At 42.8% G+C, this 14,238-nt stretch overlaps 1 protein-coding gene across 1 annotated transcript in view; it reads right to left on the bottom strand.

The window, feature by feature from the left end:
• ARSK (arylsulfatase family member K) overlaps nucleotides 1-14,238 on the bottom strand; it is a 59,514-nt gene that overhangs the window by 38,219 nt on the left and 7,057 nt on the right. The window contains exons 2-3 of the mRNA XM_084628234.1: nucleotides 11,255-11,384; nucleotides 6,538-6,697 (exon numbers count right to left, since the gene is read on the bottom strand). Coding sequence (XP_084484360.1) covers nucleotides 6,538-6,697; nucleotides 11,255-11,384 — 290 coding nt within the window. The remainder of the gene's footprint in view (nucleotides 1-6,537; nucleotides 6,698-11,254; nucleotides 11,385-14,238) is intronic.

Below are 14,238 nucleotides of genomic sequence, written 5' to 3'. Positions count from 1 at the left end.
ATAATAATCTCCTCTGTATATCAATTTTGCATGCTTTCTTTTTCTTCAATAAATTTAAATATGTTGGCTTCTTCTTTCTTAACTGTTCTAGACAAACCTGAGCATTTTAGGGTTTATTTAGCTGAACAGAACAGGCAGCGATGAAATTTCATAAAGGACTGTAGAGCAAAGCAGAAAGCAACAAAAGCAACAAATTAATGTTTTTTGTTCCATGATTTTTTTCACCATAGAAAATTAAAGTTTCTCAATTATCCAAACTTTAGTCAGCTATCTAGTCAAACTGTCATTAAGCTTTTCTAGATTGTGTCCATACTACAGTAACCAAATCTGGAAATTAAAATCCTACTCTTCAAAACAGAATTTGAAAGGATTATACTAAAATAGCTCTACTGGCAGCAGGTTAACACAAATTCATTTCTTTCCCCTAGAGAAGGAGGAATTCCAAACGGCGAGATTGAGACATAGGCACTATAGGACTATGTCTACAGCGCCTTGAGCCGTGTTATTACATCAGACTCTCAGTTTTCATAAAGAAGTTACTAATCCTAATGGCTACAAAAAAAGCTTGAATATGTGACCTAACTGTAACCAATGTAATGACATCTGCCCGAATCGGAGGACACCCTGAAACAGTATCTCAGCGCTCTGAATTTCACCAACGTATCAAGATCCATTGCCTAGGGGCTGTTTCATCAACATCACAACAACACAAGACTGTATGGCAGAAAGAGAAAAATTCAGTGTGCCTGCTCACGCAACCACTGAGGCAGATAAACTTTGGCTGCTGAGGTAAGTATTCAGGTCCTACCCTGACCATGCTGTTCCCAGGGGAGGAGGACTCCAGCTAATGCTCCTCTGGTGTTAAGGGGGTTCCAAACCACTACTTCTCTCTCTGGGGTGGGAGGGTGACCCCCCTCCCCCGCTGCTGTGTGTGTGTGGGGGGGTGCATGGGGGCCATAATTGCCTTAATCTGGCCCTGCAATAGTGTAAAGGATCATCTGTAATAGTGATGAGGATAACGTATTTTACTCATTTTACAGCCTTCTGCACTCAAGCCTTTGCAATGAGACCCCAATCTTCCTGAAACTTTTGGCTCTGGGAGCAAGAACAGGGACTCAGTGTTAAATCTGGAGCGCCATGGGACTACTCTGTCTTGCAACATTCTCTAAGGAGCCCATTATGCTGGTTAGAGATCACCTGGACTTCAAAGCACTCTCTCCCCCAGGGATAGGAACCAAGAGGTTGGATTTAGAATGGATAACTCCATTTGAATGACAGGTAGGGATACCTCTACCCGAGAGTGGCACAAAGGGGACAGATGAGGGGCAGAATCTGGTCCTGGCCCTCCTTATGTAGCCATGCAGAAAATTTTCATCTTTCAAAAGTAATTTACACTTGCCTTAAATAATTTTATTCTAGACACGTCTGCAAAAGAATGAATCATCCACATAATCATTTATTCCTTGCATTACATTGCACAAACTCTGAACCATTGCTTTCTCAAAGGAAGATTCAGTGAAGGTGCATTTGAGGTATTTGTATACAGTTAAGATCAGCTATGCCTTTTAAAAAGTATGAATAACCGCAGTACTCAACAAGTTAGTGATGCAGATCTTTAACCTACAAAAATACAAACATACTGTGACAAAGCTCCAACCTTGTCTCAGTGGGTACTGCGCTTCCTGGCGGATTATGCTAGCCTCAGAGGCTCACTGTGACCCTCCATGTAGCCCTTCTCTCTCTAGAGGCAAGGGTCACAGTCTACTAAGCCATTTTCATCGTAAGCCAGCAAGGGAGGTGAGGAGAAGTTATCCTCCCTCGCACAGTCTCTGCTGTCTCCCAGTCTCAGTGATTAGTTGGGAAGGGGAGTGGGGAGCCTCGGCCCGCCCTCTACTCCGGGCTCCAGCCCAGGGACCCTGATAGTAGCAGCTTTTGGTAGCTGACTTTTTGGAAACAGGATGAGTATGATTCCCTGGGCCACTTCCCCACAGCAGCCCTCACTTCCTCAATATCTACATCACCCTTACCTCAGGGCCTCATTCCTTGGGCCTGATAGGGTTTGTATTAGGGTTTGTTTCTCCAGCGGCGTGGCTTCCTACTACAGCTCGTGACACACATACCCCCACCTAACTAACTGGGAGGCTTTTAACTAGTTTCAGGCAGCCCCTGATTGGCTTCAGGTGTCCCAATCAACCTAGCTGTCTTCCCTGCTTTCTGGAAGGATCTTAATTGGCCCCAGGTGTCTTAATTGACCTGGAGCAACTGCCATTTGTTTACCCTTGTAACAGGGATTTGTTTAGCCTGGGCCTAATATATCTGTCTCCCACTACTTTCCTATAGTCATCTGGCCTTGCCCCGTCACAATACGTAAATAGTTTTCTTCTTTTACAATTAGTTTTACAACTCTTAACATGGCACAGTGAGGAATTAAATCATGCACCAAAAATGAAAAAGGTTTGTTTTTTAATCCTTTTACAAGTACATATTGTTACATATACTGTACATGTATCTATTTCTTACTGAAAAAGAAAGACAAATGCATCAGATGTTCTGTAATGATAAAACCTGAAGATACAGTAGGGGACATATATTGATAGTTCAGATGACAAGTTATGTAAAGAGTCACAAAGAGAGAGACATGCATTTATAAGATAAGTTTAAGTACAATGTATTACGGACTTAATTCACTAAAGAAAGTTCTCATTGACAACACAAGATTTTGCTGTAGAGTCTTCATTCAGGATCACCCTTTATTTCCAGTACAGAACCTGAACTTTGAAAAACCTGTGTTCCTTCATCTGTAAAATGGGTTACCTACTTCAGATGAGGATTAGCTAGCTAATGTCTACAAAGCACTTTGAAGATGAAAACTGCTGTGTAAATGCTAAGTATTAATAATTTCCAAAGTCTCCTTTCAACATCTGATTACTCATTTCAGATAGGGAAGGGAGTGAAGGGTAGAGAAATTCTGAGATATTAGTTTAGTAGAAAAGAACGAGAAATCTCAGTGCTAGCAACATTAAACATGTCGACAGTGGACATAATCAGAAACCAGGAAAATTGTGTACCATATTAAAAGCTGCAAAACAGGCAGTTTTTATATGTACTTGGGGAAGCCACAGTGACACTGTTTTATCTACTCCATCTATTTATGTCGTATTTTGACTATCACTGTGAAAGATGTTTGGCTCCTTAAAGTTTTTGCTGTTTTTCATGGCTTGCTTTCATTAAAAACTTTTCTTTACAGAAAAGCTTTGCAGCAACAATAGATACTCTCACTGAACATTTGTATTGTATTTGGAAACATATTACCATATTTAAAATTTTCCAAGGACATGGGGAGATTTAAAACACCTCAATGCTAGCAAAAACTTTTCTAGTCTGCTTCCCCGCCCCCCGCCCAAATATTTCAGATATTTAGGTTCAAGCAGGCATTGAGGCAAGACCTAGCACAGACTTTAGACAGCCTATAGGGAAACAGCTTCTGGGCACTCTACCAAGGAAGCAATACAATCTGCCTGAAGTGACCTTCAATCCTAATATCTCTCAAGCTCTTTCACGCTGGGAAAAAATGATTTCAGTGATCATATTCTAGAGAAGTTGATGAACAGACAACCTCCTTTAAGACTGATTGCAACTGTCTTTATATAATTTGGCTAAAATTTCCCTTCCCTCTAGTACATCCCATTCACAGATGGAGCATGCAACAGTTAGGCTAGTCAGCCTTCAACACAACAGGATTACAACATTAGCATGGCTGCTGTGTGACTACAAACAAAAAATATGAAAGGACATATGGACCAACTAAGCACACCAACACAAATGCCATCTTTCATCTCATGTAGAGGACCCAATCTGGGGGAATCCCATGCTACAAACTGGGCATTGAAGAAGATAATGTGGATGGAACGCTGCATACTATCTATATCCCAATTAATATCAGAGGACTGATCACACCATTTAATTTTTCTCCAACTAGAATATAATGTATCAAGTACTGCAATATGGCAACATATTCAAATTTGTCACTTGTTCACCACACAGTTCGGCCCAGAGGAACTTGTATTGTCTGAAGCGCTAGAACTTGCCAAATTTTGTAGAGAATAATACTATTTCTCCAGACTGGCAGCTACACTAGATGAGTTCCTAATTACTTATCAGAGAGTTAATATAGATGAAGTGATGCAAAAATGGAACAAAGAATTGGCAATAAATATCTTAATCCCACAGTGAAATAGAACAACATGAGAGATTAAAGAAGCAACCGTGGACCCCCAATTAAGTCTCCTTCAACAAAAAATCATGTTTAGGTTCATGGTTGCCCCAAGCACTTCACAAAGTTAAAGGTACCCTCAGTGATCAATGTTGAGGTGTGTGTGGGGGGTGGGGAGCGGGATTGTTAAGGAGCCAGCATGCATATGTTTTGATCGTGCCCTATTGTTTCCAGCTTCTGGGATGATATTAAAACCAGAATTAATAAGATGCTAGAATTGTCACTTGACCTTAAAAGCAGACATCTGCATACTATACTGGGTCAGATACCCAGCAAATGGAGGCTATCACCATACCAAAGGGAATGGCTACATAGACTTGTACTGGCTGTGAGAGGTCAAATTTTGTTACACTGGAAAAATAAATCTGTCCCTTCCCCCTCATTTTTCCCCCCAGCAGGTTTAATGGACTGGCAGACCTGTCTGCAAAGAAAGGCATCTGTAATGGTGTGGCACTCACCTCATACAAGAACTCCTTTCTGGTCAGGTGTGTTTGCAGTCTTTAAACAGTCCCAGCCCTGGTATTGAGCCATAGCCCCAGAACTTCCTCCCTGGAGGCAATGGTTTTGCCCTCAGCTCTTTGGCTGGGCCTCTTAGCAGTTCAGATCCCTCTCTGTGGTTTATTGATGTCCAATTGTAGGCCATTTCCTTAGTGGCCTATGCGGGGGTGAGGGAAACCTGGACCCACCCACTACTCCGGGTCCCTTCTCAGGGACCCAAAGAATAGCATCCATTAGCCACCATGTCCCTTTAATAAAACGGCTTTCAGTTCTCTGGGCCATTTCCCCATAGCCCCAGCTTCACCAAAGCTTCACCCTTACCTCAAGGATCTTTTATGTTCGGGCCCAGCAGCCAGCGAGGAGCTCTTCCTCTTGCCCCTGGTTTTTGCCAGTACTGAGCAGTCCATGGTGCTGCAGTTCCCTTTGGCTAGCCAGGAGCACCCCCCTGCACTCCTCTGGTTCCAGCAAGGAACTGACTGTCTCTGGCTCTGCAGCTCTTTTTATATCGTTCTCCTGGGCCCTAACTGGCTGCTCCCTGCAGCCTGTCTGATTGGCTGCTTCCCCTGCAGCTACTCTACGTTGCTTGGAGGACTCCTCTCCTGCTCTCTTCCTGGGACATGTGTTGAGGACCCTGAGGCCTCCAGCACAGCACCTCTGGACCTAGTCCACACCATCACAGCATCACATACAATAGATAGCAAGCCCTAGAAAAAGCTGAGTCTATTTGGGTCAATTTCCTAGAAGCGATCAACAAAAAATCCCTGCAGGATGCCTGAAAGAAAGACAGAAGATCAATCTATAGCCTTCCTCTCTATTCCCTCTCCTCTCCATCTCTTTCCCCCTGCCTTTTTCCCTTTCATTTTTATTTATTAATTGATTTGGCTATATGGCATAAAAATCCATGTGCTGGAAATATATAGTAATTTTTGTACTTGTTATTTATGAAGTTATTTATTTATAAAATATCTTTGGTTTGTTAAAAGAAAAAAAATGTAATTAAATCAGAAAAAAGAAAATGAAAGGACTTTAAAATCTTTTTAGCCTTTTGTGTGATTCAGTTAAATGAATCATCCTTCTTGTAGACAATTCAGACAGAATTTAACGGAGGTGGATTATGCCTTTATCATCTTAAAGCACTGGTCCCTGGTTTACCAAGTAAAGCTATGAAAACTGTAATTAGTGCTCTGTACTAAATAATGTATTTTATTTTAATTTACCATAACAAAATGAAATTGACCTACACAAAGAACTGAAATAAAGTTGAGTTTGTCAATTAAAATGAATAAATACATTGCACAAAATTCAGCAGAACATGTTTAGGATTTATGGATGAATTCTGGTGAGAAGCACAATGAAATCAAATTATTTTGGGCTACCTACACTGCAATCTTCTTATGAAGCTGTTTTAAAAAAATATTATTAAAAATTTAGTTTTATCCAGATTGTATCCAAATGGTCAAATCAGAGATGTATAAATTGAGATTTATTAAATATAATTATTTGCATCTATGACAGGCATAAAGGTCATTTGGTGCCCTTATACCCTTACTTGAGTCAATGTGACTCTTCATGGGAGTAACCGTATGCCCGGGCCTAACATTTTGCAGGACTGGACCCTTCATACATTTCTAACAGAATTTCTTTAAAAAAAATCAACATGACCTTTTAATTGAAAACCATAACCATAAAACTGTTGTTCCATGATCTATTCACATTTAATCACATTTATGGATGCCATACCAGAGAGGAATATATCCATTGCCTACCTCACTGAGTGATGTCCCGAAGTATAATCTAGTTTCCCATATTTCTGAGTGTGGTAGCCATGCTTTTGCATCAGGTCCATCCATGTTGTATAATTTGGATCTAAACCTTTGAAGTTATTCCAAGATTCTGTTAAATGAGTGAAGAGGCCACTCCACATAGCTGAAAAAAGCAAGTCAGAAACAAATGCTTGTCAATGCATTTATAGAACAATAATTAAGGCTGTCAAGTGATTAAAAAAATTAATAGTGATTAATCACACAATTAATTGTGCTATAAAACAATAATAGACTAACATTTATTTAAATATTTTTTGATGTTTTCTACATTTTCAAATACATTGATTACAATTACAACACAGAGCAGTGCTCACTTTATATTTATTACAAATATTTGCACTGTACAAACGAAACAAGGGAAATAGTATTTTTCAGTTCACCTCATACAAGTACTGCAGTGCAATCTCTTTATCATGAAAGTTCAACTTACAAATTTAGAATTATGTACAAAAAAAACTGCACTCAAAAACAAAACAATGTAAAATTTTAGAGCCTACAAGTTCACTCAGTCCTATTTCTTGTTCAGCCAATCGCTCAGACAAAAAAGTTTGTTTACATTTACGGGAGATAATGCTACCCGCTTCTGATTTACGTCACCTGAAAGTGAAAACAGGCATTCGCATGGCACTTTTGTAGCCGACATTGCAAGGTATTTATGTGCAAGATATGCAAAACATTTGTATGTACCTTCATTCTGATGACACTTGTTAAGAAAATAATGTGTTAATAAAATTTGTGATTGAACTCCTCGGGGGAGAATTGTATTTCTCCTGCTCTGTTTTACCCGCATTCTGCCATATATTTCATGTTATAGCAGTCTTGGACGATGACCCAGCACATGTTGTTTGTTTTAAGAACACTTTCACTGCAGATTTGACAAAATGCAAAGAAGGTACCAATGTGAGATTTCTAAAGATTGCTACAGCACTTGACTCAAGGTTTAAGAATCTGAAGTGCCTTCCAAAAACTGAGCAGGACGAGATGTATAGCATGCTTTCAGAAGGTAGATGGAAAGTTGGCTAGGTCATAGGGTTCAACGGTTAGTGATCAATGACTTCATGTCTAGTTGGCAGCTGGTATCAAGTGGAGTGTCCCAAGGGTCGGTCCTGGGGCTGGTTTTGCTCAATATCTTCATTAATGTCTGGGGGATGGCGTGGATTGCACCCTCAGCAAGTTTGCAGATGACACTAAACTGGGAGTAGTAGTAGATACGCTGGAGGGTAGGGATAGGATATAGAGGGCCCTAGACAAATTGGAGGATTGGGCCAAAAGAAATCTGATGAGGTTCAACAAGGACAAGTGCAGAGTCCTGCACTTAGGACGGAAGAATCCCAGGCATTGCTACAGACTAGGGACTGAGTGGCTGGGCAGCAGTTCTGCAGAAAAGGACCTAGGGGTTACAGTGGACGAGAAGCTGGATATGAGTCAACAGTGTGCCCTTGTTGCCAAGAAGGCTAACGGCATTTTGAGCTGTATAAGTAGGAGCATTGCCAGCAGATCAAGGGATGTGATCGTTCCCCTCTATTCGGCATTGGTGAGGCCTCATCTGGAGTACTGTGTCCAGTTTTGAGCCCCACACTATAAGAAGGATGTGGAAAAATTGGAAAGAGTCCAGTGGAGGGCAACAAAAATGATTAGGTGGAGACTTATGAGGAGAAGCTGAGGGAACTGGGATTAGTTAGTCTGCAGAAGAGAAGAATGAGGTGGGATTAGATATCTGCTTTCAACTACCTGAAAAGGGGTTCAAACAGGATGGATCTAGACTGTTCTCAGTGGTACCACATGATAAAACAAGGAGTAATGGTCTCAAGTTGCAGTGGGGAGGTTTAGGTTGGATATTAGGAAAAACGTTTTCTCTAGGAGAGTGGTGAAGCACTGGAATGGATTCCCTAGGGAGGTGGTGGAATCTCCTTCCTTAGAGATTTTTAAGGTCAGGCTTGACAAAGCCCTGGCTGGGATGATTTAGTTGGGGATTGGTTATGCTTTGAGGAGGGGGTTGGACTAGATGATCTCCTGAGGTCCCTTCCAACCCCGATATTCTATGATTCTAAGTCTTAAAAGAGCAACACTCCAAAGTGGAAACTACAGAACCCAAACCATAAAAAAAGAAATCAACCTTCTGTTGGTGGTATCTGACTCAGATGATGAAAATGAACATACGTCAGTCCACACTGCTTTGGATCGACATCAAGCAGAACCCATCATCAGCATGGACACGTTCTCTGGAATGGTGGTTAAAGCATGAAGGGGCATATGAACCTTTAGTGCACCTGGCACGTAAATATCTTGTGATCCTGTCTACACAAGAAATGGGCAGCATTATCTCATGCAAATGTAAACAAACTTGTTTGTCTGAGTGATTGGCTGAACAAGAGGTAGCATGGAGTGGACTTGTAGGCTCTAAAGTTTTACATTGTTTTATTTTTGAGTGCCGTTATTTTTTATACATAATTCTACATTTGTAAGTTCAACTTTCATGACAAAAAGATTGCACTATAGTACTTGTATGAGGTGAATTGAAAAATATCTTTTGTTTATCATTTTTACAGTGCAAATATTTGTAATAAAGATAATAATATAAAGTGTGCACTGTACACTTCGGATTCTGTTTTGTCATTAAAATCAATATATTTGAAAACGTAGAAAAACATCCAAAAATATTTAATAAATTTCAATTGGTATTCTATTGTTCAACAGTGTGATTAAAACTGAGATTAATCAAAATTAATTTTTTCAGTTAATCGTGTAAGTTAACTGCAATTAATTGACAGCCCTATAATAGTATTAATACTTTGTACTTTTATAACATGTTCCATGGCATCCTCTATCCAAAGATCTCAACACACATTAATTAAGATATGCAGTCCCTCTGGGTCATGTAGAAATGTTGTTATCCTCATTGCACAGATAAAGAAACTGAAGTCCAGAGGGGTAAAATTATTTGTTTAAATTCACACAGTAGGTCAATAATAGAGAAGAGAGTAGAATCCAGGTCTCCTGACTCTTAGCTACATGATCTAATAATTCTTTTTTAATTTGCATTGTGCCACTGCCTAGGAGCCCCAGTCATGGGCCAAGGTCCCACTATTCTAAGCATGGCACAATCATGAAACTTAGTTTCTTCTCCTAGAAAAGAAATATTTTTGTTGATTGTAAAAATAATATGCCTTACTTAGAAAGGCCCCAAAACAGCAAAGGACTTAAACGTGTTAAATTTTAAGTGTGAGTTGGTCCCTTGACTTCAGTGGTTTTTTCATAAGTTTAACGTTAAGCATGTTGACCATCAGGACAAGGCTAACACCTACTGTGGGTCCCCAGACATCACCCCTCACAGATTTGGTATCGTGTTGCCTTAGCTCTCTGGCTATGGCATGCTCAAGCCCTACTTTTTCTGTCAGAACCCAAAACAGAAAAGAAAACAGATCTCAGAATCAGGGTCATCCATGGGATCTTCAGGAGGACCCTTGCTCTCCTGCTCTGAACAGCTAGTCCCTTTCTGTTAGTTTTCATGGACCTAGCTGTTCCATCCACCAAAGGGTTCATCCAGGTAGCAAGTTGCCCTAAACTCTCAGCTTGAACCAGGCTTCCTTGGTCAGCCCTGAATTGGATTAGTTCTTCTCCTTTTAGCTCTCCTTTCCATGCCTGATATTGGCTGCACTGGGTGCAGGTGTAACGGCAGCATCAACTGAGTCCACAGGCTCTCTTAACCCTCTCATCATTGCTAGTGAAGAGCCAGTCAGTTTTCCTTTGCTGCCAGTATGGGGCCTCTGTGCCCCATCAAATATACATATAAGTGCTTTTCTGAATCAGGGGCATAATCTACAATGTGTTAGGTTTCAGTGTGAATACTTCGGGGAGATGAATGAATCAGTTCCTCTCAGAGCTACTGTTTCAGTCCCTCTGTGGACTCACACAGACATCACTAGATTGGTTACACTTAGTTCATACGTGAAAGGTTTCCTCCACAACAATAAGGGCTAGAAACTTATTAAAATGAAAACTTGGATTCTGAAACACAAATATTATCAAATGGTGTATAATATGGCAAATTTTGTAGTCATAGAATTTCACAATACAGAGGGCTCTGATTATAACTGGTTGAAACAACAGAAAAAAGTTTAAAAAACACTATCATATTTAGGTAATAACTACTGAAAATACAAGATATTTGAGAATAACTGGTTAGACGAGCTGATGTCTCAAGGCAAAGTTAAAGGCCATCCATCAGTTTCAGTCAGTTGTTAGCATTTCATATGTGTTCTAGGCAGTAGGAAAGGTAGAAAGTATCTCTGTGCTGGGAAGTCCCAGCCCTGCCCTGAATGCAGCCACAGATCAACATTGCAGAGGACAAACAAGTCCATTGGAATCCTTAAAGGTTTTCAGAAGTACTGAACCTGAGTGAAGTTTGCAATGGCTTGGGGACTGAGAAGTTGGAAGAGAAAAATGCGGTTGGGAGGAAGAAGAATGGGAGGCAGACAAGGGGGGAAAAAGAGAAATGGATAAAACCTCAGAAAGTTTGGATAATTTCAAATAAGCGTTTAAAAATGGGGGCTTATTCAGCTCATGCCTTCTGAGGTTTGTCCATCACTAATGAACATTTAAACCGGCTCTCCCCTGGTACTTACTATTTCCCTTAATAAGATTTTTAATATGGTCTTACCTGCACGAGAAGGACAACATATTGGAGAATTGGTGTAGGCATTGAGAAACACAGTGCCGTATCTTTTCATGAGATTTATAAAAGGTAGGATCACGGTCTGATTTCCTGGATAAAATGTCAACCTTCCATCCTGCAATCAAACAGAAGGTACTTAAAAACATTAAAATTGATAATGGTAACATTTTCTTTAATAATCAGAAATAAAATATTATGAAAATGACCCAAAGCTACAGTACATGGCAAATTTACCATTCTAGGAATTACTGAAACAAACTTCATCCACGTTTTGGTTGTCCAAGAGTTGTACTTAGTTTTGATCTTGTAAACTGTGCAAAGAATAAAATCCTCGTGCAAACTACATAGGATAATAATACTCAGCACTTATAAAGAGTCATTAAATCTGGCACCTTCCAAAAATTAATTATCCTGGAAAACTCTGAAACACGATTCACCGATTACCACCCTGGTGTCTAATCTTCATGTTTGGCAAGATGACTAAGAGGCCATCTTCTACAACATCTGAGCCATCTCTACCAATAACCTAGCACCCTTCATCTCAAAACATGTTTCAGATTATAAAATGGCACAGAAACACTGCTGGTCACACTGGTAAATGATCTCTTTGAGCCATGAATAGTGGGCAAACATCTCTGCTGTTTGATCTGTCAGCATCATTTGACACTGGCCATGAGGTGCTGCTGACTTGCTTAAGACACCTGGTACAGGTGGTTGGAGTCAATGGAGCTGTCTTCAATCCTTCTTCGCAGACGTATCTCAGCGTGTCATGGTGGGCAGAACCTTTAGGAGAACTGCATGGTTCAATCATATTCCCACCTTATTTCAACATATATACTAAGCTCCTAGGGGAGAAGTGAGATACCCTGAAGTTCAGTACTTGAGCATGCAGACAATACCCAAGTCTACAGCTCTTTCAAATCAAACATAGAAAGCATCATCTCTCAGTTGCCTGGTGCCTGAATGAGACAAGCACCAAGATGAAGAACAGTTGGCTAAAACTAAACCGGGGTTAAAAATAAGTTTTGTTCTTCTTTGAGTGTTTGCTTATATCGATTCCAATTAGGTGTACACGCGTGCCGCATGCAAGACTGTTGGAAAGTTTTTCCCCTAGCAGCATCTGTCAGGTCGGCTGGGGAGACCCCTGGAGTGGCGCCTCCATGGTGCTCAATATATGACCCTGCTGACCCCTCAGTACCTTCTTACTGCCCATGACGGTCATTGAAACTGTGGCATTTTGCTCTACAAGTTCTCCAAGTTTCCCTAGCTTTTGTAGATAGTTGTTGCTTGCTTTTGTTGGTAGTTCTTTGTTTTTGTTATAGTTAGGGGTAGCAGGGTTGGGGAGTTTACTGGGTTGGGGTTTTTTCTTTGGGGCTGTCATGCCCTAGTCCCCGGGATTCAAGCCTTGCAGGTCCTGCTCCAAGCCCATGCCAACAGGCGACCCCCCCATGACTCTTGTCTAAAGTGTCTGGGGGAGGCTCACCAAGCTGAGAAGTGGAAGATCTGCAAGGGATTTCATCCTTGGACTAAGAAGGAGCGTGACTTTCGCCTGAAGCAGGTCTTTATGGAGGAGACCCTTAAACCCCAGCCTCCTTCGACACGGCAAGACCCGGCACCAAGTTCTTCGGTGCACTGCGCCCCAGCAGTGGTAGTGGAAGTGGCACTGCAGATGGACTCTGGCCGAGACCCGCGGCACCGCCGCTCCCTCGCACCAAAGCCGGCAACATCGACCTGGCACTGCTCCCACTCTCCGGCACTGGAAGTCGGAGATGGGTGGTTCTCCTTCACAGAGACCCACCCCCCTGGAACCGGCCACTGTGGTGCGTCCCGGAGGGGAGCACCAAGGAGTGAAGGTCATAGACATGACACTGTCAATTTCGGCCCCGCTGGGGGAACCATTGAGTCTGGAGCCATTGGACTCCCCAACCCTCAGTGTTGTAGAAGTCCAGCTGCCTTTCACTCTGGAGACCTTTGTGGCTGCAAGGGATCTCATCGCCATGACAGCACCAGAGTCTCCTTTGCTCCACGTCAAGCCTCTGATGCCTCAGAGGATGGCACCGTCTCGAGGCAAGACGGCGTTGATCTGACCGACAGCACTGTTGGCCGAGCCTCGGCACCGCTCCCAGTCCTGGAACTGCTCGTGGTGCTGGCGCTGCTCCCCATCGTGGAGCTGTTCTGGATTGCATTGGCATTCCCAATCGCTGGTCGATGTTGCGGAGCAGGTCCTGGACCCGGCACCGATCCCGGTGCTGTTCACCGTCTTGGTGCAGATCCAGGCCACAGTATTGCTCCAGGTCCTGTACCGCTCCAGGTCCCGGGACCACTCCCCAGCCTTGCGGCACTGCTCTCCTTCTCCTCGATGCCGCTTACCAGCGCAGATCCGCTCGGCCCCACCCTGGCCCTTGAGATCCGGATCTCGTTCCTCAGGTTTGGAGACGGGGTCGCAGTTTTGGGAATGGGACTACTGCTGGTTGGACCGTGGCCGCCCTGATGTGGGGGCAGGACCATGGCAAGGGCCCACCCAGTGGCAGTTCTGGACCCAGTGGCAGTTCTGGGCGTACCACCAGGCCCAAGGTACGCAGTCTGGATCTTCCTGGTTGGCCACCTCTGAACCACAGGTGCCAGAAGCCTCAACCAGTCAGCCCACTCCTGGGGGTGTGGAGGAGATGTCATGTCCCCTCCCCATCTTGGGACCCCCTCTGACTCTGGTTCCCGAGCCTGGACCTGTGGTCGGCGACGCAGGGCATCGGGGCCCCCGTGGAACAGAGGGGTCAGGATGACCCTCTCCTCCCCTTGGCCTCTTAGTCCTCCTCCCCGACGAGGCTGTGGCAGGCACCTCAAGCTCTGGGCCACACCCCATAGACATCTGTGCCCATCAGGACCTCCTGCGCAAGGTGGCATGCAACATGAATCTGCAAGCTGAGGAGGTAGTGGAATCAAGGGACCAGTAGTGGACATTTTGGCCCCGG

This window comes from Lepidochelys olivacea (genome assembly GCF_965140295.1).
Source record: "Lepidochelys olivacea isolate rLepOli2 genome assembly, chromosome: 5".
Taxonomy (NCBI): Eukaryota; Metazoa; Chordata; order Testudines; family Cheloniidae; genus Lepidochelys; species Lepidochelys olivacea.
Note: the sequence above shows the minus strand (reverse complement) of the source record. Positions and strands in the feature narration are given on the sequence as shown.